We start from the raw sequence: 25,634 nt of genomic DNA, 5'->3' as shown, positions 1-25,634 counted from the left end.
CAAAACCATAGTAATTAACAGAGCATCCACATCAAGGAGAAAGATGTGTGGATTGATCCAGTGTTGATGTTGATGAACTTTGAGTATATGTGTAGTTTTTATTTCTGTTTTACTTGTACCTGAAGGGGAGTTCATAGGTAGAGAGCTATTCCACCGTGTCTGAGCACTGCCTCCTTTCTGTTTCATAACATTGATTTTTAAAATACCATTTGCAGCAAATCCCCCCCTCCAAAAAATACCTGGCAAAGATGAGAATGAAAAAGTGAAATGTCCGAGCACCACTGGCCACAGCTTGCCCTCTAGTCTGCCTGCCTTGGCAATTGCTCACTGCCCAAACACCTTCCACCATTGCCATTTCAGCAAGTTCCCAATTAAACAAAGATATCATGTATATCATTCCCTGTCTCAGAGAGGTCCAAGCTATATATATTTGGATGACTGTTACTGAGGGAAGGTATGTGCTATAAAACTCAGACCCTGAACTATGAGCCCAAATGTGTTGAAAGTTTGCCTGAGTGGAATTTTGATGGCTCTAGTACTTTCTATTTTAAAGGTTCCAATAATGACATGTATCTTGTCCCTGCTGCTATGTTTTTGGACCTTTGCCATAAAGACCCCAGCAAACTGGTGTTTTATGAAAACTTCAAGTATAACAGAAAGCCTGTAGAGATCAATTTAAGGCACACCTGTAAACAGATAATGGACAGGGTGAATAACCAGCGCTCCGGTTTTGGAATGGAGCAGGAATATACTTTTCTGAGTACAGGCGGACACCCAAAGGCTTCCTTGGCCACAGTATCCACACTTCTCTGATATGGAGCCAGACAAAGCCTGTGGTAGGGATATCATGGAGGTGCATTACTTGGTCTGCTTATATGCCAGTATCTAGACTAGGGAGATGAATCCCGAGGTCTTGCCTTCACAGTGGGAATTCTACACAGGACCTTGGGGAGGAATCGAAATGGGAGATCATCTCTGAGTAGCCTGTTTCACCTTTATTGTGTATATGAAGACTTTGAAGCAATAACAACCTTTGACCCCTAGCCCATTCTTGGGAGCTGCAATGATGCCAGCTGCCATACCAACTTAAAAGCACCTTGTGCAACTTCAGTCACGTGAGAGTAGAATGGTTTGGAGTGTATCAAGGAGGCATTTTGAATCTTTAATTTTACTTATATATTCTCATTACATATTTTGGATACAAGGTCTTAATCTGAAATAAGAGTATTTCTTCAAATACTTTCTCCATGTTTCTTATCTTTTGATTTTATTAACTGTGTATTTCACATAGGAGATTTTAATTTTAAAGTTCAATGTATTACTCTTTTATCGATTGTACTTTTAATGTCATGTCGTATTTAAGAACTTTTTGTCGAGTACAGGTCACAATTTTTCTCTTGTGTTTTCCTCTAAAAGTTTTATATTTTTGTATTTCACATTTAGGTTTATGATTCATTTTCAGTGAATTTTTGTAAAAGATGTGAAATATGGGTCAAATTGTTGTGGGTTATTTTGCATATGGATATAAACTAGCTCCAGCAACATTATTAAAAATACTTTACTGAATTGCTTTTACATCTTTGTCCAAAAACAATTGACCATATATTCATGGGTCTATTTCTGCACAATGTTTTCTCTCCCATTGATCTATGTGTCCATTCTTTCATCAATACCACACTGTCTTAACTACCATAGATTTATAAAGAACTTTGAATCAATCAGTATAGCTATTCTATGTCCTTTATACTCCCATGCACATTTTGGAATAAAAAATGCTTCTGGAATTATGTTTGATACTGGGTTGAATTTACAGATTAGTTTAGGGATAATTATTATGTTTGCCAATTTATTTAAATGATATACTTCTCTTTTAAATATAGATTGATTTTTTTTCTTCAGAGTTTTGTAGATTTCAGCATAGAGACCAGTACATACTCCTTTAAATTTATACCTAAGTATTTCCTGTAGGTTTTTTTATTTCGTTTTGTTGTTGGTGGTAGTGGTTTTAGGGATGGAGACAGGTTTTGTTTTTTATTATTAAAAAAAAAAAAAAACTCCTCAGGAATGTTAACAAAGGAAATGTGTTTCACACTCAGAGTAGACACCAGGATACAAAATTACAAGGGTTTTGGCTTTGCTCCTGCCCCCAACTCCTCAAAGAGCAGAGATGAGCAAACAGTTAACAGGTAATTTTGTAAAATAAAGACTTAGAAACCCTGCACATATGAATTTCTTACCTTGTTTTACTACAAAAAAATAATATATCAGAAAGCATGCTTTAGTGACATGCTAGCCCCAACAGAAAATGACACCAAGAACCCCTGTCAGCAACGTACTCAAGTTGACCAGCCAACTTTAATTTCTGAGCCCAAGTGTACAAGTACATGTGTGCCTTTCAAACCAAAGTCATGGGGCTGAAGTGCTTCCTACCACCAGTAAACTGTTTGTACCTATTAGACCATCTGCGTCTACATACATGGTTGGGTAGTGTGCAGAGAAATCCTGAAGTGGTAGAGAGGGAATAACAGCTCAAAATAGTCAATTTATTAAGCACTTCCCCTGACACCCTAATCAGGAGATCTCATTTCCAGCCAGACTACTGTCCTTCCAGTTTGACTCCTGTTGACCAGGCTTTTCTATTTTAGAAAAAAAAAAAAAAAGGCAAATACACACACACACTCACGTACATATAATATATATATATATGTATATAAATTGTTTCAATTAGCTTTTTAGTGGATTCTTTAGGGTTGTCTATGCATATTATTATGTCATATGTAAATAGTGATAGTTTTACTTTTTTCCCAATTCAGATTCCTTTTATATCTTTCTTTTGCTTAATTTCTATAGTAGGCCTTCCAATTCTGTTGAACAATAATGATGACAGTGAAAAGCCTTATGTTATACCAAGTCTTAGTGGAAAAGCTTTCAGCTTTTCATTAGAATGTTTGCTGTGTGCTTTTCATATAAGACTTTTATTATGTTGAAATGTGTTCCATCTATCCTGTTTTTTGAGGGCTATTATCATAAATGGATATTGAATCTTATCAAATATTTTCTCTACATCTATTTGATATGATCATATGATTTTTAACTTTCCTTTTATTGATATGGTGAATTACATTGCTTAATTTTGGGATGTTGACCAGCCCTTGTATCCCTGGAATAAATCCCACTTGGGCATATGTATGATGCTTTTTAATGCATTGTTGAATTTAGTTTGTTAACATTTTGTTAAGGATTTTTATATACATATCAACAGGGAAATTGATCAGTAGTTTCCCTTTGTTCTGGTGTTTTTGCTGGTTTTCATATCAGGGTAATGTTGGTCTTATAAATGTGTTTGGAAGTCATTCCTCTTTGTCAAATTTTTGGAAGAGTTTGAGAAAGATATATTTCTCTTTGAAGGTTTAGTAGAAATCACTAGTGAAACACTCTGGTTCCAGACTTATGTTTTCTAGGAGACTTTGATTATGTTTCAATTTCCTTACCTATAATTGGTCAGTTCAGGCTTTCTATTTCTTCCTGATTCATCCTCAGATTGTTGTAAATCACTACAAATTTGTCTATTCTAGGATATTCAATTTAAAGGCATACAAATGTTCATAGTTATAATTATATTTTTGCTTATAAGTAAACTTCTCTTTATCATATTCAAGTATAGGATTTTTCAGGTTCCTCTCAGCTTAGGATTAAGTGGTTTAATTAGTATATTTATACATTGAGAAAAGATTAAATAATGCTCAGTGTATTTTATTCAGTCAGAGCAATGAGTAAAATAACTTAAATGTTATTGCTTTGAAAATAACTGGAAAATACAGCTTCTAAGAATGACTTCCTCGATAGGAGTCCAGGTAGTTAAAGCTTTATTTTCACATACGAATTTTTCAGTTAAATTCCTTATACTATTTTTCATACGATTTTGATATACATAATACCAGCCCAATGCCTTCAAAATGATGTAATTGGCTAAATCATTTTAAAAGTACTCCTATGCTCACTGTAGCATTATTTGCAATAACCAGGTTATAGAAACAACCTGAGTTGCCAAGGGCAGATGAGTGGATTAGAAATATGTGGTATATATAGCCCATGGAATACTACTCAACTATAAAAACAAGATAGATAAACTCTTGTCATTTGTGATTAGATGGATGGAACTCATTGGTTTAATGTTGAATAAAATAAATCGGACAGAGAAAGACAAATATCTTATGTGTCACGTATATGATAACTATAGGGAAGCAAACACAGTGTTAGATAAAACCAAACCAATAACACATCCTAGAAATATGACTATAAAATTGAGGTTACCAAAGGGGAAGGGGCGAGAAGGGAGGGTGAGAGCTAAGGGGGCAGGAGACATAATGGATTTCGATGGAGGACTAATGGGTAACTTTGTGGTGGGTGTGGTATCATAATAACATCTGAAAACAGTTATCCTATACCTCTAAATCATATACAGAATTGAAAATCAATGTTACCTCAATAAATAACAATCAACCATCAACTGGATGCAAAATACAAATATTTTAAAATATAAAATATTATAAATCTTTTGCTTTATAATTTAAGAAAAATGTGTTCACATATCCTAAATTATTTATAACAATCCAGACTGGTGGGTAAAACAAATCATGAAATCCAGAATTTAGCAAACTAGGAAATAGATGTTCACAGAAAATAAGTGATATACCCAGTATTTTTCATTGGATGAAAGTAGGGCAAAAGCCATATGGTGGATGGGTGGTAGAATGCAAAGTGTATTAGCCTTGAAAATCTTAGGTTAAAGCTAAAGATAATTAATTCAGTATTCAATTCCTTAATTCAGTTACTCTCTCTACCCAACCACTAGAAACTCAATTCCCATAAATCAAATATTTTGTCATTTTATTTTCACATAAATAAGAGTCAAACTTTTAAAATGAAGGTCTATACAACTATTTTCCTGATTTCTGTGCAAATGATTAGAACTTTGGCTATGTAGTCATTCAATATCTTGCCATTTAATAGACCAAGATAAGCAGAGATAATGGGTAAGCAGAGATAATGACAAGTTATGTTGCTTATAAGAGAATGAACTTGCAATGCTTTGAAAATAGTAGACCTCTTGAAGTGAAATTAGAAAGGTTGCAGTGTTATAGTCAGAGCTGTTGACTACAGATAGCTGTAGTAGTTGTCACTTATATTTGGCTATTTTCAGCAGAGAAGCACCTGCTGTTTTTTTAAGGTTGTTATTGTATTTGGGTACATGTAACACTTGTAGCCAGCCAATAGGAAAGTATTCCTATAGTATTAGGGCAGGTATCCTCAAACTTGGGGATCATCTTACATTCTGGGATTTTTGTGGTAGATTCAGCCCTACCAAGAAGGACTAGCACCATTACCCTGATTATTCTGTAATGAATTGAAGTTTATACTCTCCTCAGAAATCACTTCAAAATACATTGGTTCTAAAACAACACTAAATCGGGTATTTCAGGCATTTGACCTCTATCTTCTGACTCCTTCCTCTCATGACTACAGTTTGCAAAGGAACCCCAAATTGTTCTGAAACCTGGCAGCCATAATAGTAAAAATTGCTTTGATGGATATTGTCCCTATACTTTGGCCCAAACACCTTTGAAAATTTGGTCAGGTTGCAGATATGATGTTTATATTTTGAAATTGTTATACTTGAATAAGATTCCCTTCAGAAAGTTAGTGGAGTTTTTGATTTCTGAATCATTCTAGTCAGATCTCTTAACATTAGATAGTAAGATGTTTGTGAATGCAAAACACTCAGGTGTACAAATTTCGATGGAAGGCTATATGAATGTCTTACTAGGTAGTTTTATTGTGCCAAATATTCAGAGAAAGGGAAAGTATTTTTTACTTACTTGTCAATGTACTTGTTTTTTCCTAACCCATTCTATTAGAATGATTTCTCTTTGGTTTGGTTGATAGTCTACTTATTGTTGCTGTTTTCCTAATTATAATGAGACTCTGTTTAGGAAGGATTTTTATTCTGTCAACTTCGGAATAATGATTCAACATGACAGCTATTAGCAAGAGCCTGAAATTGCCATAATAATTCCGTTGGCTCTTCTCTATAAAATGTGCTACTAGAATTCATCCTTTTTTTAAAGAAAAATTTGACCTGTTTTTATTTATGAAATTAATAGAGTCATTTTCCCTTAATATTTAAATATTTGCCTATTGACAAGAAGGAAAAAGTGTTTTTTTTCTTATTTCTCTTGTCTAATAATGATGTTGTCTATTTGGTTAAAAGATACCTAGTTTTTACAGTTTATTTTTAAGTGAAATGTACATGATTTTGAATTTTGATTTATATACTGTAGTTATTAAAGTAATTATTTTGGTTAGCATTGCCTAAAGCAAAGACATTTCAGTCACTAAAACTTCCTGTTTATTTTTAAACTTTAAAGGGAAGTTTTGTTTTAATGTATATAAAGAACTCCTTTATCCCAGAAAGAGGAAATATAAAAGACCTTTTTGTTCCAGAGCACAGTTTCTGGCTGTGAGACATATGCCAGATGCCTTGCTTGATTAAGAACAGTGACTGTCCCTGTTGATAATTGACCACATATGGCTAACACCATCTCTGACTTTACGTGTCACAAAAAATATTTCAGTGAAAAAGACTATTTTTCACCATGCAGTGACATTTACCAGATAAGGGCTTCCCTCCTTTTAATTTGTTTTTGCCTTTAAACTTGGTACTTATTCAAAACAAAGTCAGTAAATGTTTATACTACATATAAGTTTCAGTAAGAATGTCTCCCCTTAGCACTCAAATTATTGCCCATTACTGGGGAATGAATTTGCTTTTAGAAATATTGAAGCTTGGAAGCTGAAATTGTATTAAAAAAACCCAAAAGTATAAAAATTCTACACATACCAAATTTTTACTCCAATTTTCAGAGTATCTTTTTTTGTTTTTAGATGAATCTACGTTCTGTATTTACTGTAGAACAACAAAGGATTTTACAGCGTTATTATGAAAATGGAATGACAAATCAAAGTAAAAATTGCTTTCAGCTCATATTACAGTGTGCGCAGGAGACTAAACTGGACTTCAGTGTAGTCAGGGTAAGTATTGAGGTCGTACACTCTGGAATTGTAACTTTTTATTACAAATGATAATTGCTTAATATGAGAAAATCTGTCAGGATATGAAGTCCTTAACTTTATAAACAGCTTCATTTCCCTGGTATAAAAATACCACTTTTAAAATTAAACAGATAATAATTTAGTATCTATTTCTTCTTATAAATGCACTGAAAACACTAAAATTTTTGCATTGTAAACATATCTATTTAAAAATCCAAGTCCTTTGAACTAATAAATACTTTTTACATCATTGCTGATTTTATGCTTTCTTTAAAACCAATATTAATCTGGATATAATATACTGATATTGTATTAGTAAAACAGACATTTAAAAAGGGAATATTGTGTTCCTAGCATATTTTTGTTGTATTTTAATTTTTTTATCAGGCATTTATAACTTTAGTACCTTATGTTTTTAGGAAAACCCACCCTCTTTATGAATACCTCCTCCTCTTAAGTAAAATGCATGCATTTTAATGTTTTAGCAAATAAGAGATCAGAAATCTCAAGGGAAGAACTTTTCTTTATCACAGCCACAGTTATTTGGCTTCAGTGGGTGAGAAGAGAGTAGGATCAAAACAGGGGTGGGAAGAGCTCAGCGACCATGGTGATAGTTCAAAGGTGTATGGGTGGTGGGAATTTCATGGGGACTATAACCGAGATGAGAATGCATACATTGTACAAAAATGAAAAATGATGTAAAAATATATAAAATAAAATAATAATTTAAAAAAATCAGAGCCACTACACATTTGTGAAAGGCAATGAATGAAGTGTTAGACAGGACAGCAAAGATAACAGAACTAGTCACCAATTTTATTAAGTGTTTAGGTCCATTCATGTTTGTCTGAACATGTTTCAAATCCTCTTAGCATGAAACCCTACAGATTCAAAGATTAGCAACACTCCCATCCATGTCATTCATTAGGATAATTTGCAAAAAAAAAAAAAAAGGACATCTGCTTTTAAGTTTCTTTTTCCATTGAAGAAACATATAAAAAAACTAAAATTAAAAATATCCTGATAAGCAGAATTCTTTGGAAAGTCTATTTATAAAATGCCAAAGAATATATATCACTTTCAAATAGTGAATTATGCCACTAGTTCTAAAGGAAAACATCCAGGATATCTGTCTCTTATTTCTGAGATGAGTCATCATATTTAGATTGTGTGTGAAATAGAAATAGTTCCAATGCTACCTCTAAATTCTCAATTTGAAAGACCTTCAGTAAACAAGAGAAAAGTGCTTAATTGCCTTAGTAACAGTAATATATTGTGTATAATATTTCAAGTTGATGAGATTTAATTTTGTAAAAATAAGCCCCCTGTAGTAACTTATTTCTCCCTCCCCTGCATTTATCCCACCTTTACGTTAAAGTGAAAAGCTTCTCAGCCAACTGCATTGTGGACCTCTAATATTTCCGGTTTGTACTTATAATCTTCCCCTAATAACTTATTTGGTTGTACTTTAATATGGAATATTGAAATGCAGTGGTTTTTATTTATTATCCAAATGACATGAAATCTAAAACAAGCAATGAAAATGAAAAATAAATTCCTAAAATGTAAGATTACAAGTAAAATTTTATGAAAGTTATAAGAAATTGTGAAAAACATTCATTCTCTCTGTTCTAGAAAAGTGTTATTGTACAGAAATTAGTCTCCTAATCTAAATTTTGGTGTTTTGTCCGGTTGGACGAGAGGGAGTCGTTGATTTACTCATCACTCCACAATCTTGCATACATCTAATGGAATAAATGACCAGGAAGATAAAGACAGAGGTATAGTAAAAGAGGTTTGGAGATAGTGAATGTCTAAGAGAGAACTGAAAGAGAGCTTTATGGACACCAAGGATTGATGGCCCAAATGCTTTATAATTCTCTGTGCAGTACAATTTTGTTAGTTCCAAACCTTTAATTCTCACCATATAAATTGTGTTTGACCCATTTTTTTCTCTTTCACCAGTGAGGCCTATGGAGCGAAAATCATTTATATCCTATAAAAACTGGTAAATTTTAGATCCTGTAACTAAATGACTTTCAATAAAATATAACTCAGTTATAAAGAAAAACCTCAGGGAATGAATTTTCTTTATTTTTAACATCTTAAATTGAAAATATTTCTTAAGTACATACTTTCCTACTTTACTTCAATACATAATATTGACAATAATTGAATCTTTGCTTTTTGATTGAATTTCATTATGGAAATCAATTTTTGTACTGTGCTATAAAATTATAATGCTCACAATATGGAAAAGTATATGGGGTGATTTTCTCTTTTTCTAAAGAATCCTGGCCTATTTGATGATTTCTTATATTAATTTCTATCTTCTTCCTTTTTAGTAAGCAATATTTTATGAACATTCTTAGTTCTGATGCTAACAGGGTGCCTCCAACAGCAATCTCTGTCATCAATGTCCTCATTTTGCTATTTCTAATTTGTTATTTCTTATTTTGTTATTCTAATTTGATAAATGACATAAAATCAGAGATAGTATGCTGTAAGTTCATGGGGTGTCCATTTTCTAAAGAACATGGGTCTTGTGAAATCTGTGTTGGCTATATTCTGGACAAGGGAAGTTGCTAAATAGCTGAGTTTCATATACATCTGATATTCTACTCATCTTACTTTTTGATAGGTATAAAATATAGTATCTGTTAAGCATACAAGTAATTATATTTTATACTTAATATGAGTATATAGCATGTATAGTTATATAGTATATATACATATATATGAACTACAGAACTGTGAAAGTAAATCATATTTACAATGCACTAAGATCACTCTTTAAGTGTGGTAAGTAGGTATTAGAATAATAAAATGATTGAATTTTTTTTTCTTTTAGAAATATGGCCCAGAGCTACCACCCTCAGATACAAGAGTTATTCTTTCAACTATTATATCTATTTTTATGTTATTTAAAAATAGTGATTTTTTATATTAAAGTAACATTGGTTTACATCTTTTAGTGTTTTGTAAGTGCAGGATCCCCTCTTCAGCTATTGTCATCATTCTTGAGTTCAAATTTTATCAAAACATAATGCTTTCCCACTGAAATTTTTTAATTTGATGATTATATATTTTGTAATAATTAAAAACAAATGTATCATGCTTTTATGTTTTTATATACTAGAAAAGCCATAACACAGTAACTTATATTGAATATTTATAAAATTAATCTTTTTGAATGATACATTTTTATTATATTTTTCCAAGAACATACGTATATATATATATATATATATATATTTATAAATATTTTAGTTTTTCCCCCCTTTCTTCTTCTGTGACATTTATATTCATTTGTTCCTCTGCCTTCAAGTCTCAACTCTGCTGTTTAGTGTAGCTAAATCAAAATGAGTTTAAAGTCCCAAAGCCTCATTGGAAGCAAAATGGAACACCTCGGTTTCAAAATAAGTTTCTTTGTGAGAGAAATACTAATTTCAATAGTAAAATGGTGAATAGAGATGAACATTTCAAGAGTTTCTCACCACAGTGGTAGGAAAATGTGATTTGAGGTCATGTAAAATTGGTTTTGAATACCTGCTCTACCGTATACTGCCAGGATAACCTTCCACAAACCACTTACTATTGCAGAACCCGTTTCTTCATTTATACAATTAAAAGAAATAACTCTTACTAAATCAGCTTATATATATATATATATATATATATATATACATGCAAATGCATTACAGGAATTCAATACACCTTGTTTTATATTTATGGCAACAGCAAGATTTCAATGTTGCATGTTATATGAAAAAACTTTGAAATTGGATAATTTGTGTGGTCTTCAAAAACATATCATATAAAAGTTAACCAAATACATCCTATGTCATATTTGTGCAAGCTACTTCATTTAATGTTTCTACTTATTTACCTTCACAATTATTAATAGATTAATGTATTTTGGTTGTTTATAATATGGTATGCATTTTTGAACTAATGTTAAAGCTTAATATTCACATTATTAAATGTATTTCTTACTACATATTTAGAATAATAGTTCAATATGATAATTATATTATAATAAATTACTTATTAAAAAGTACATATGTTATAATCAAATCCCAAATAATGATCATTGGTATTATTTTACTATTAATATTTTTATGTTTATTACAGTAATACATATCCACTGTATAAATTTTGGTAAGTAAAGTATAAAGAAGAAAATAACTATCATAAATTAATCACAAACTGGGAACAATTTTGCAACTTATGACAAATTATTGCAGTCTAGTAGAAAAGTGTTCTTATAAATCAATCAAAGAAGAAAAATGTCCCAATATAAAAATGAGTAAAGAATAAGCAGTTCCATAAAAATAATATAGTAATGGTAGTAACCAAAGTAACTAGGAATTCTAATCAAAACAGTGATTTATACCTTTTATTAACTCACAGACTAATAAAACAGTTCAAAAGATAAGTGTTGGTGAAAGTGTGGGAAAACCAGAACTCTTATACATTGAGGGTTACTTTGAAAATATGAAAAAACACAACAATTTCCCTTCTAAAGGACCATAAACATGTACAATGAATTTTTACAATATTGTTTATAATAGGAAATATTTATAAAAATGTCTAAATACCCAGCAATATTAAATTTACTGAATTATATTATAGTCATACAACAGACATTGTTAAACCTGAAAATTGCAAGTGTCTATTTGTTTAGCAATACTATGAGCATTTTCCAATATCATTATATATCCTACCTTTTAGTATGCTTCTAATTGTTCACTATTATAGAGAAATATATGATAAACATTTATTGCATATAGACTTTGTGAATATATCTATGATCACGTTTTTTTGAGACAAATTCCCAGAAAGTAAATTTACTAGGTTAAGGACATAAACTAAGTGTTTTCATGATTTAATTGTTGGATGGGTTTTTAGGAGTAGAGGAACAATAATACAATTTGATTATTAAAACCCCTGGATTTTAATTAAGACAAGCTGCTGAACATCTTTGATCTTATTCTTTAGCTATTTTTTTATTGTATTTTTTTCTATTAAATCTTGGCTCTATGACAAATGCAAATACAATTTATCACATAGAAATGGACTTTTCTTGCTTCTTTGTTAAGAACTTTTCCATAATATCATATTTTATCCTTCCAGACGTGGGTTGGCAATAAGAGAAGAAAAATGAGTAGTAAGAATTCTGACTCAGGAGCAACAACAGGAACTGTTACCGGTACCTCTTTGACAACTCCAGACATTACAGTCAGAAATGTTGTTAATATTACTCGACCTTCAAGCCAACAGACCTCTTGGACATCTGCCAATAATGATGTCATTGTAACTGGTATATATAGTCCAGCCAATTCATCCAGTAGACAGGGGACAACCAAACATACAAATACACAAATTACTGAAGCACATAAATTCCCTATTCAGAAAACAACCAGTAAAAATGATACTGAGTTTCAGTTGCACATTCCTGTTCAAAGACAAGTAGCACACTGTAAAAATGCCTCTCTGCTTTTAGGTGAAAAAACAATTATTTTGTCCAGACAGACAAGTGTGTTAAATGCTGGAAACTCAGTATACAATCACACAAAGAAAAACTATGGAAACTCTTCAATGCAAGCTTCTGAAATTGCAGTACCTCAAAAGCCATCTGTGTGTCACCGACCTTGCAAAATTGAACCAGTTGGAATTCAAAGGTCATATAAGCCTGAACACACAGGTATAGCATCACATAACTTATGTGGGCAAAAGCCACCTATTAGAGACCCTTACTGTAGAACACAGAACTTGGAAATTCGTGAAGTATTTTCATTGGCAGTTAGTGATTACCCCCAAAGAATTCTGGGAAGAAATGCTTCACAGAAGTCTAGTTCAACAGAAGGAACTTGTTTGTCCATTGCAATGGAGACTGGTGATGCCGATGATGAGTATGCCAGAGAGGAAGAGTTGGCATTGATGGGAGCACAGATACCAAGCTACTCAAGATTTTATGAAAGTGGCAGTTCCCTACAAGCTGAGAACCAAAGTACAGCTTTGCCTGGACCAAGAAGAAATATGCCAAATTCACAAATGGTGAATATTAGAGACTTGTCAGACAATGTATTGTATCAAAACAGAGACTACCATTTGACACCACGGACCTCATTACATACAGCATCTACTACAATGTACAGTAATGCAAATTCATCACGGAGTAATTTTTCTCCACATTTTTCATCTTCAAGCCAATTGAGATTATCACAAAACCAAAACAATTACCAGGTAATGTGTAAGTCTATAAAGGTTTTTTAAAAGTTTTGATTTTTATATCTGTATAAAGTTTGATCTGTGTACATGTGTTGGTATCCAATTAGGCTTAATATCTGGGTCACTTAACACATATTTTGAAGTAATTTGAATTTTTTTGAAAGCAGTGGTTTGGGGTCAACACTTAAAGAATCTAGTGCTTTCTTTGTCATGCTTACAAATGGTGAGTTTTTAAATTTTGTTAAATTAATTAATTCTTTATTTGTATATATTTTACATCAGGTGTAGTCCCCATAGGATTTCCATCATCAATTATATTTTTTTAATACCTGGCGTTTTTATCCTGACATTTAAAATGATTTTGCTCAAAAAATGGTAGCCTTATGGGAAGCATGACATTTCCCATCATTAAAATAGAACTAAATTGGCTGACCTCATGTTGTGAACATAGATTATTCCTGTGATGATTTTTGCTTGTAGCTTAGGGAGATTTCACTGAATGAATGGTGAATGGTGATTTCTTGGGCACAAACACAAACAAGTCCATTATTTCTCTGGGTTTCACTAGATGAAAGGTCAGAGCCTACATTAACTTACTAAACTGTTCATTCTAAAAGAAAATGCCTTATTAAAACTTTAATTGGAACATTAGTCAAATAATATTTTTAAAATGTTTATAAGAAAGACATAGAGTGAGAATTAAAATATTAGACCTGTGTAAAGGTAGGTGTTATTTCTTTACTTTTCACATATTCAGTAGTTTAGATAGGTTTAAAATAATCTCAACAATGAAGTATAAACCTATCTCAGAACATCTCCTAAGATCATGGATTTCTTTCTGAAAATCTGCTTCAGAGAATTCAAATAGCAGGGTATAGATGCTTGTCATTTTTCTTTGCTACTAGTTAGACCCTTTAATCTGGTCAACCACAGTATTTAAGTTTTAACTGTATTTAAGGTGCTTTCAGGTTATTCTCCACCAATATAAAGAATCAACTTCTTCAATCTTATAGCTCCCTCCTTCAAAATGAAAAGCAATAACAGAGTATAGGGACTATTTCTGGCAACTGGCCCTGACAGAAGACTCAATTATCATAATTAAAAGTTCTTACTTTACTGAGAAACTACTAAATTTTTGTATTTGCTCTTCCATGCTTAAAGTAACATTGACTGATACCATTAAAATCCTTCCCAATACCCACCTTCATTCTCCTACATTTTTGTACTAATTTACTCCTTCAATGTTTTTAATAATAGTAATAACATTTTACATTTGTTGAGACCCTTCCAGATACCAGGCACCATCAGTCACTTTATGTATACCTGGGGTCATTTAGTATTCATGTCAATCTGGATATTTAGGCACTTAGCCGTACTTTAATAACTTGTCCAAGATCATATGTCCAGTATCCAAGTCAGAAATATATCATTTCCACTGCTTTTCCATACAGTGTAATGACTTCAACTGTTTTAGAATATTGGGAGGACTGAGAGTACAGAGATTAATTTTTAATTTTTCCTAAACCAAATATCCTTTATGGATAATTTAACCTATGAATTGACTGCTTAAATAATCTATTTTTTTTTCTAATAACTTTTTATTTTTTTTATTTTTTTTTTATTTTTTTTTTTTAAATAGAGGCATGTTTTTTATTTATTTATTTATTTGTTTGTTTGTTTATATATGCACTGGGTACAGTCAGAAGCGCGGGAGGGTGAGAGAATTCACCAGAGGCAGAGTGGGGAGCAGAGCAGGCAGAAGGACGGAAGCACACTGCTGAGGGGAGCAGCGGGCGGCAGGAGAGGTCTGCGCACCATGTGGGACCCTCCTCTGGTGGCCGGGGAGCAGCCGGGGATCGAACCTGCGTCGCAGAGGCTGCGGGCAGCTTTGCAACCCAGCGCTCAACCGCTGCGCCACCGGGGAGGCCCTCTAATAACTTTTTAAAAAAGATTTATTTATTTATTAATACAAGCACTGGGTACAGTCAGAAGTGCGGGAGGGTGAGAGAATTCACCAGAGCCAGAGGGGGGAACAGAACAGGCAGACTGACGAAATACACTGCTGAGGGGAGCAGTGGGCGCTGCAGGGGAGGTCTGTCGCATCATGTGGGAGCCTTGCTGGTGGCCGGGGATCGAACTCCCGCTGCAGAGGCTGCAGGAAGCTTCACAGCCCAGTGCTCAACCGCTGCGCCCCCAGGGAGGCCCCTAATAACTTTTAAAGGAATTAAGTTTGGTCAGGCTCTGACAAGTGACATAACTTCTCTGTGTAACAATTACCTTCATATATATAAAATGTGGTTAATAAAACACAGTTTTCAGGAATGCTTTGATATGAAATGCCACATTTTGTGCAAATTTCTTTGTACATCTCTTGACATATAAACTTTCTCATACTTATGACCTCATAAGTTGTTAAATTAATGAAATCCTGCTAGTCTGGGTCTTCTTTACATTCCATTTCAAGAAAAATACTGCAGAGTCTACAATTATTAGACTAGTTAAGGAATGAATAACTATAGTTTGAGAGAAGATTGGAGATCATTTATCAACCCCACCATAATCATTGCATTAAAAACCCATATATTCCTATTTGTATTATACCAGACCTCCTCTAACTTGACCTGAGACAGTTTGTTACAGAGTGTTTTCAGAAAACCCTAGAGACATCACTTTGTCTCACCTTTATTTTAATTAATTGATATGTGGGGAAACTAAGGAAGCCTAGAAACTGGGTGGCTAAAACAAGAAACATTTGTTTCTCACAATTCTGGAAGCTTGGAATCTCAAGATTAGGTGTTGCTGGCAGATTCACTGTCTGGTGAGGGCCTACTTCCTAATTCATAGATAGCCATCTTTTCATTGTGTTCTCATTTAGCAAATGAGGCAAGGGATTCTCGGCTCTCTCTCTCTCTCTCTCTCTCTCTCTCTCTCTCTCTCTCTCTCTCCCCCCCCTTTAAATAAAGCATACCACTTTTAATGCCAACTTTTTTAAAGATTTATTTATCTGCCAGAATAATGCTTGCCAGAACTATGGTACAGGCCAGAGGTTGGAGTGGGGGGTGAGAGGATTCACCAGAGACAGAGTGGGGAGCAGAACAGGAAGACTGACTGAAATACACTGCTGAGGGGAGAAGCAGGTGAGTCAGGAGAGGTCTGCTGTGCCATGTGTGTTGCTCCCTGGCCGGCTGGGGATCGAACTCATGCTGCAGAGGCTGTGTATAGCTTCATAGGTTGCATCTTAACCCCTTGCGCCACCAGGGAGGCCCTCGGTTCTCTTTTGTAAAGGCACTAATTCCATTCATGAGATACTCCATCCTTAGAACCTTGCCTCCTCCCAAAAGGCCCTCCTCCAAATACCATCAAATTGTGTATTAGTTTTCAATATATGAATTCCTCTGGGACACAACCATTCAGTCTATGGTAATTGTCCTACAAGATTTTGATGAAGCTCTATTACCAAACTATATTACTCTTGGGTTGGGCTTAGAAAAATAAAACCCATGGTCATCTTTGCAACTTTTGGCAATGAAATTGTAAGCAAGTAATTGTCTAGTTTCTGACCCTGGGTCTCTAAAGCAGGGATTTCTGCCTCTCCTCTCTGCTACACCAGGAATTTTCAAGGCCATGTTCCTGGAAGATAGTCTAGTTCTAAACTATCTAGGAAATGAGTACAAATTGAGAAAGTCCTAAAGAATACTAAGAAGTTCAAATCAACTTGGTTTTGGAGCCATTTTCAAATATATTAAGACTGAAGTAATAATAAGGAACTCTGAGGAAGTAGCTATACCAGGATATAATAGCCTGGTTCTATATCAAAAACTCTCCAGTTTAACCTCAGTTCTTTGGGGCTGATTTCAAGCATATTGTTCCCCAAAGTGTCATTCACTCTTCATAGTGCTGTAATTAATAATTAATTATTATCTATATGAAGATATTGGAAGACAAGTGTTAAAATATGGGGCTTTGTCACAATTATTGTGGTGTACTAATTAACTGCATTCCTTCTCTCATGTACTACAAAAGGGTTAAAGAGTTAATAAAAGTAGAGCACTTTAAACTTTTAAACTTACAAAGATACTTTATAAGTACAATTTATCCCCATTCATGAAAGTGCTTTTTTTTTAAGGTTTATTTATTTTATACAAGAACCGGGGTACAGGCGAGATGCGCGGGAGGGTGAGAGGATTCACCAGAGACAGAGTGGGGAACAGAACAAGCAGACTGACTGAAATACACTGCTGAGGGGAGCAGCGGGTGCAACAGGAGAGGTCTGCCACGCCATGTGGGACCCTCGCTGGCTGGCCAGTATTGAACCGGCTCTGCAGAGATTGCAGACAGCTTCACAGCATGGCACTCAACCACCTGCGCCACCAGGGGAGGCCCCATAAAAGTGCTTTGGTGGTGTCCTCCAACTTTCTTCCATGTTTGTGGGCTTCCGTGAATTTATTTTAATTTTTTATTGAAGTATATTGTTTTACAACACTGTATATTATTTAGGAGAATAGGTTCACATTTCTTTACTGTTGGTGGAAATGTAGACTGGTTCATTCAGTGTATTTAAATAAATATGAAAGTTTAATAGTTTAGAATCTTTAAACACCATGGCATTCTAAAACAATACAAATAGTATTTTGAACTCTGAAAAAGTAAAACCAATAAGATTAAATAAATGGTATTGCTAAACTATTAATAACTCTCAAACAAATGTTCAGTCTTAAAAAGTAACAGAAATCTATGTTAAATGGATATAGCTAGCACGGTTCATTTTAAAACAAATGTTATTAAGATATTACTAACAGTATAGAATACACACATTAAGTGTACACTTCTGTGTTTTGAAATTTATTTACAGATTTTTTTCAAGCAACACCATAATCTAAGTTTAGACCATTCATTACCCCAAAAATGAAATACATGCTATTTAGCATACCAAATCCCCCATTCCAGCACTTAGTAACCACTGCTCTTCCTTCAGTCTACATGGATTTACTTATTCTGTATTTGTATTATATATATATGGAATCATATGATATGTATATGTATATGTATATATATATGAGAAATATATATATGTATATATATATATATGGATTCATACAATATGTGGCCTTTGTAACAGGCTTCTTTAAATTAACATGTTTTCAAGGTTCATCACATTGTGTTATGTATGAGCACTTCATTCTTCTATGATTATTCTAGGATATTCTATTGTATGTGTGTAGCATATATCCTTTACCCATTCATTAATTAATGGGTATTTGAGTTGTTTCTATATTTGACTACTATAAATTATGCTGCTGTGAACATTCATATATAAATTTTTGTGTGCGCATATGTTCTCAAATCTCTTGGATATATATCTAGGAGTGGTTTTCTGGTTCAAATGGTAGCTGTGAGCTTAAAATCTGAAAACTACTGACATCTGTTCCATGTGGTGGTATCACTTTACACTACCACGATGAATGTATAAGCAGTCCAGTTTCTCCAACAGTTGACCAACACTTGTTATGTCAGTCATTTTGGCTTATCGTTTTTATTTTATTTTTAAAAGATTTATTTATGCATACAAGAGCTGGGGTACAGGCCAGAGGTGTGGAGGGTGAGAGGATTCACCACAAACAGAGTGGGGAGCAGAACAGGAAGATTGACTGAAGTACACTGCTGAGGGGAGCAGTAGGCGAGTCAGGAGAGGTCTGCTGCGCTATGTAGGTTGCTCCCTGGCCGGCCGGGGATTGAACTCTGCTGCAGAGGCTGTGGATAGCTTGATAGGTTGCGTCTTAACCCCTTGCACCACCAGGGAGGCCCCTTGGCTTGTTGTTTTTAAATTGTATCATTTTTTTTTTATGCAAGAACTGGTGTAGAGGCCAGAGGCATGGGAGGGTGAGAGGATTCACCAGAGACAGAGCAGGGAGCAGAACAGGCAGACAGACTGAAATACTCTGTTGAGGAGAGTAGTGAGCGCAACAGGAGAGGTCTGCCACGCCATGTGGGTATCTCCCTGGCAGGCCGGGAATTGAACCCGAGCTGCAGAGGCTGTGGACAGCTTCACAGCACTGCGCTCAACCCGCTGCGCCACTGGGGAGGCCCGTATCATTTATTATTGATGTAACACTAGTTTAGAACACTATGTAAGATTTAGGGTATAGGTCTGTATGTTTTCAGATATATATTACCAAATCACACCCACCACCAAAACACACGTATTCTTCCACTATAGTCCACTGGCCCCCTTCCCTCCGTTGCTCCCCTTCCCTAAATTCCCCTTCTAGTAGCCTCAATTCCTTACCCACATTTCTATTGATTGTTTCAGTTTAGATTTAGTTTTAATATGTTCTTTGTTTTCTTTTGTTTTTATAAATCATCCAATATTTGTATTTCTCCTGACTTACTTTACTTAGCATAATCACCTCCCCTCCATCCAGGTTATCAAAATGGCAATATTTCATCATTTTTTTTTCATAGCAGAGTAGTATTTTACTGTGTATATATACCACATCTTTTAAAAAATATTTTTGAGGAAACTGGTTTATAACAACATACATGAGTTAGAGGTCTATGTTACTACATGACACCCTCCACCAAGGTACAGAAATTCTTCACCATAGTTCATTGTGTCCCCCCCTCCACATTTTGCTCTCCCTATGTCCTTCCCTCTCTGGTAACCACAAGTCTACAGTCAGACTTTTAAGATTTGTTACTGGTTTAGTTTTAATGGCTGTTTTGTTTCTCATAGTGCACATGCAGGTGAAAGTATCTGGTATTTTTCTTTCTGCTTCTGATTTATTTGAAATAAATAAATCATAGTTCCCTATGCTTAGCATAGTTCCTTGTAATTCCAATAATGTTGCAAATGGAAGATCATCTTTGTATATACCTGAGTAGTATTCTGTTGTATGTATATACCACATCTTTCTATTCCACTCATCTGTCCTTAGGCACTTAGGTTGTTTTCATAACTTGGCTATTGTGAAAAAAATGTTGCAACAAACATGGGGGTGCATATCTGTTTGAATTAGGTTTTTAGAATTCTTCAGGAAATAGCCAAAATTACTATCGCTGTATCATATGGTAGATGTATTTTTAATATTTTGAGAAACCTCTGATACTATTTTCCATGGAGCTAGACCAGTCTATATTCCCACCAACAGTGTATGAAAGTTCCTGTATATGGAATTGTTTTCTTGATTTGTGCCTCTTCTGGTTCATTGATTGCATATAGGAAGACAATTGATATTTGTATATCAATTTTGTAATGGAATTATTGTTTAAATTAGTTCTTCAGTGGAGTCTTAAGGTTTGTTATTGGCAAAAGATAATAGTTTTACTTTTTTCCAATTTTGAATTCCTTTCATATCCTTCTCTTGACTAATTGCTAGGACTTCCAATACTATGCTGAATAGTAATGGTTAATATAGACAACCTCGATTTGTACCAGATCTTAGTGGCAAATCATTAAGTTTTTCACCATTGAGAATGATATTGTGTATTTGCCATATTATGTCCTTTATTACATTTAGGTATGTTGAATCTATGCAAATTTTTTAGTTTGTTTTTCATAAGTGCATGTTGAATCTTATCAAATGCTTTCTTAGCATCTATTGCTATTATCATGTGATTTTTATTATTCCTTTTGTTGATATGGTGAATTACATTAATTTTTGGATGTTGAACTATCCTTGTGACCCTGTAATAAATCCCATTTGGTCATGGTGTATGATCCTTTCAATGCATTGTTGAAATCATTTAGCATTTTGTTGAGGATTTTTTTCGTCTATGTTCATCAGGGAAATTGGTCTATAGTTTTCTTTTTCCTGTGTGGTTTTTGTCTGGTGTAGATATAGGTAATGTTGGTCTTGTAAATGTGTTTGGAAGTATTACCTCTTTCTCAAATTTTTTAGAAGAATTTGAGAAGTATAGGTACTACTTTGAAGGTTTAGTAAAACTCACTTGTGAAAACATTTTGGACTTTTGTTTTATGAAACACTTTTTACCACTGCTTTAATTTCATTGTAATTGTTCTGTTCAGTATTCCTTTTTCTTTATATTTCACTCTCAGGTGTATTTATATTTCAAAGGATGTTCATCTCTTCTAAGTTATTCAATGTATAGCATAAAAATGTTCATAGTAGTCTACTATGATTCTTCCAGTTTCTGAGATGTCTGCTGTAACTTCTCTTTCAGTTATGATTCTGTTTAAGTCTTCGCCCATTTCTTTCTTTATGAGTCTACCTAGAGGTCTGTCAGTATTTGTTTACTTTTTCAAAGAACCAGCTTTTGAGTCATTGATCTTCAGACTGTGCTTTGGATATCTATTTCATTTATTTCTTCTCTGATATTATTTATTTCCTTCTACTGACTTTTGGTTTTATTTGTTCATCTTTTTGATTTGTGTTTTTGAATTTTGAGTTCAATCATTTATGGCAATCATTAAAATATAAGTGTCTGTTACTGCCATTTTGTCTTTAGTTTTCTGGTTCTATTTCCTTGTTCAGTTTCTTTTTCTTTTTTTTTTTTTTTTTTGCTAATGTTCTTCTTTTTGACTTATATATGAGAGCTCCTTTCAACTTTTTTGTTTGTGAGGTGTAGCGTTTGCAAACTCCTTCAGGTTCTCTTTGCCGGGGATGATCTTTTCTCCCTTATATCTGAAGGAGATTCTTGCAGAATATAGTGTTCTTGGGTGGCAGTGTTTATACATTTTATTCGTTGATTTTCAGGTTCCATCAGAAAAGACAGATATAAGTTTGATGGGGCTACTTTCTTTATTTTCTTCCCTAGTCACCTTCGATATTCTTTCATTCTCTTGAACTCATAAGTTTCAATACTGTGTCTCAGTATAGTTCTCATAACTAGATGTTCTGTTAGCTTCATAGACTTGTATATTTATTCCCTTCATCCAATTTGGGAAGTTTTCCTCTAACATTTCTTTAATTATCTGTTCCCTTCTCTCTTTCCTCCTTCTGAAATACCAATTATTCTTTTAAAAATATATCAAATTTATTTTATTTTTTAATTGTGGCAACATCTGTTGCCCATTATTTTTATTTAAACTTTCATAATGGTGTTGAATAATGCTCAAATTGTTTGTTTGTTTATTTTCTTTATATTTCACATTCTTCTTTCATGTGGGTTCTTTTTGTATTACCATAACTGAGGTCAAATATGCAATCTTCCATTTGTTTTATTCTGTGTCCATAGCTTATTCTGGATTTTGTATCTCCTCTATTGATATTTTCACATTCTTTATATCTATCTCTATTATTTTCTTTTTAAAGCTTCAATTTCTCCTTTCTTTTCATTAATCTTTTTTCCCTCAGGACATTCATTTATTTTTTTAATTTCTAAAGGATTTGTGTATAAAAAAGCCTAGAATTTTTGACTGGCCTTAGTATGAGTTTAGATTGGCTGAATTTCATTTATCTGTGAAATTTTGTTTCATTCAAATTGGCTTCAGCTATGTGACAATCATGATGCTGAACAGTCCCCAATAATTCCATACCACTTTGCTCGCCACCTTTCACTTTAGCACATTTCTATGTCTTTAAAAAAAAAATCAGCATGTACTGTGGGTCTGGCCATATAACCTACAGAAAAGCAGGAAGGGAAGGGCTGAAAAAGAAATAGAGAAGCTTGTAAAGGACTTAGCCTAGGCATAGCATTAAAGTTGGTAAAGTGGGCCTCCCCGGTGGCGCAGCGGTTGAGCGCTGGGTTGCGAAGCTGCCCACAGCCTCTGCAGCGCCAGTTCGATCCCCGGCTGCTCCCTGGCCACTGCAGGAGGGTCCCACATGGAACGCAGACCTCTCCTGCCGCCCGCTGCTCCCCTCAGCAGTGTACCTCGGTCCTTCTGCCTGCTCTGCTCCCCGCTCTGGCTCTGGTGAATTCCCTCACCCTCCCGCGCTTCTGACTGTACCCAGTGCTTGTATAAATAAATAAATAAAAATCTTAAAAAAAAAAATAAAGTTGGTAAAGTATGTCATGTTCTGCCCTCCATGCTGAATTCTTGCATGCAAAAGCTTGTAAGTCACTGTTAAGACTACACTAAATTTAGACCTTTGCTGGGATGAAGATAGTAAGGCAGAAAAAAAACAAGAAAAAAAGTGAGAAATAATGTTACTTTCTCCAACTTGAGCCATTGATGAATAGGCCAGAGCATACAAGGATTTCTGGAATGGAATGAGTACACATTTCCAGCTACTCCTCCCATTGGTCCCACCATCATTCTTCATGTTCAGGCCAGTTCCTCTGTTTTTATGTCTTTGCTTAAACTTCTCCAGCCCATTGATTTGTTATTTATTTTTTCCTTCTACCAAACCACCCATGCCCATACACCACCTGCCTCCTTCTTTCTTCCCCTCTACTCTCTCTCCTATTCCCTCTGGTAACCATTATTCTCTTTTTGCTGAGTTCAATATTTATTCCTACTAAGTTTTGGGGGATATTTATATACCACAGATGAGTGAAACCATCTAATATCAGTCTTTCCCTTTTTAACTGACTTCACTCAACATAATAACCTCAAGGTCCATTCATTTTTCCTCAAATGCAGTCATTTCATCTTTCAACAGCTATGTAATATTCTGTTGAGTGTATGTTCCACAATTTCTCTATCCATTCATCTGTTGAGGGGTACTTGTGCTGGTTCCATAACTTAGCATTTGTGAACAATGCTGCTGTGTGCATATGTAGATAAATATTTTCATATTAGTTTTCATGTTTTTGGATAAATACCTAATAGAGGTATGCTGGATCATATGAAGTTTCCATTTTTATTTTCTTAAGAAACATCGATACCATTTCCACAGGAGCTGTACCAACTTGCATCCCCACCACCAGTGGATGAGGGTTGCTTTTCACTATAACCTTGCCAAAATTTGTTAATTCCATTATTTTTTTAACATTTATTTATTTTTATACAAGAACAAGGGTACAGGCCAGATGCACGGGAGGGTGAGAGGATTCACTAGAGACAGAGTGGGGAACACAACAGGCAGACTGGCAAAATACACTGCTGAGGGCAGCAGCGGGTGAGACAGGAGAGGTCTGCTTCGCCATGTGGGATTCTTGCCGGCCAGCTAGGATCGAACCAGTGTTGCAGAGGCTGTGGACAGCTTCACAGCGCTGCGCTCAACCGCCTGCGCCACCAGGGAGGCCCTAATTCCATTATTTTTTAGTTGGGCCATTCTCTCAGGGGTGATGTGGTATCTCAATTTTTTTTTTTTTTTTTTTTGTGGGACCCTCGGCGCCGGGGAATGAACCGGCGCTGCAGAGGCTGCAGGCAGCAGGCAGCCTCGCAGCCCAGCGCTCAACCACTGCGCCACCAGGGGAGGTCCTATCTCAATGTGGTTTTAATTTGCTTCTCGCATGTTATTTTGAACATTTTTCATGTCTGTACTCCATTGAATATCTTATCTAGAGACATGTCTATTTAGTCCATTTTTTTAAAGATTTATTTATGCATACAAGAACTGGGTTACAGGCCAGTAGTGTGGGGCACATGAGAGGATTCACCAGAGACAGAGTAGGGAACAGAACAGGCAGAGTGACTGAAATACACGGCTGAGGGGAGCAGCGGTCGAGGCAAGAGAGGTCTGCTGGGCCATGTGGTTAACTCCCTGGGCGGGGATTGAACTCGTGATGCAGTGGCTGCCGATAGCTTCATAGGTTGCGTCTTAACCTCTTGTTCCACTAGGGAGTCTCCCTTAGTCCATTTTTTTTTTTTAGAGGATTGTTTGTTTTGGTTTGTGTAAGAATTCTGACATCAGGTTGTCAGATGTGTGGTATGCAATTTCTTTTTCTCTATTATGTAGGTTGCCTTTTTGTGCTTGTGATACTTTCTTTTGAGGTAAAAATGCTTTTAAGTTTGATGTAGTCCCCTTTGTCTATTTTTGCTTTTTTTTCCCTTGCTGTTGGGATTGTAGTCCCAAATTCATCTTTGTGGTAGATGTCCTGTAGTGTGTCTCCTATATTTTCCTTCAAGTATTTTATGATTTCTGTTCTTATGTCCACATCTTTAATACATTTTGAATTAATTTTTGTATATGGAATTAATTGTGGATCTTGCTTCATTTTTTTTTTTGCAAGTGGCAATCCATTTTTCCCAGCACCATTTGTTAAAGAGACAACCTTTTCTCCATTGTATAGCTGTAGCTCCTTTATTGAAGATTAATTGTCCATGTTTCTATGGATTTATCTCTGGACTTACATTTCTATTCCATTGGTCTGAGTTTCTGTTTTTGGTACAGTACCAAACTCTTTTGTTTACTGTTGCTATGTTATATACTTTGAAGTCA

At 34.5% G+C, this 25,634-nt stretch overlaps 1 protein-coding gene across 1 annotated transcript in view; it reads left to right on the top strand.

The window, feature by feature from the left end:
• The window catches only part of HDX (highly divergent homeobox), a gene marked incomplete at its 3' end in the record, with an annotated part of 148,651 nt that overhangs the window by 14,544 nt on the left and 108,473 nt on the right, over window positions 1-25,634 (top strand). The window contains exons 2-3 of the mRNA XM_084258580.1: window positions 6,946-7,092; window positions 12,250-13,362. Coding sequence (XP_084114706.1) covers window positions 6,946-7,092; window positions 12,250-13,362 — 1,260 coding nt within the window. The remainder of the gene's footprint in view (window positions 1-6,945; window positions 7,093-12,249; window positions 13,363-25,634) is intronic.

This window comes from Talpa europaea (genome assembly GCF_964194135.1).
Source record: "Talpa europaea genome assembly, chromosome: X".
NCBI classification, from domain to species: Eukaryota; Metazoa; Chordata; class Mammalia; order Eulipotyphla; family Talpidae; genus Talpa; species Talpa europaea.
Note: the sequence above shows the minus strand (reverse complement) of the source record. Positions and strands in the feature narration are given on the sequence as shown.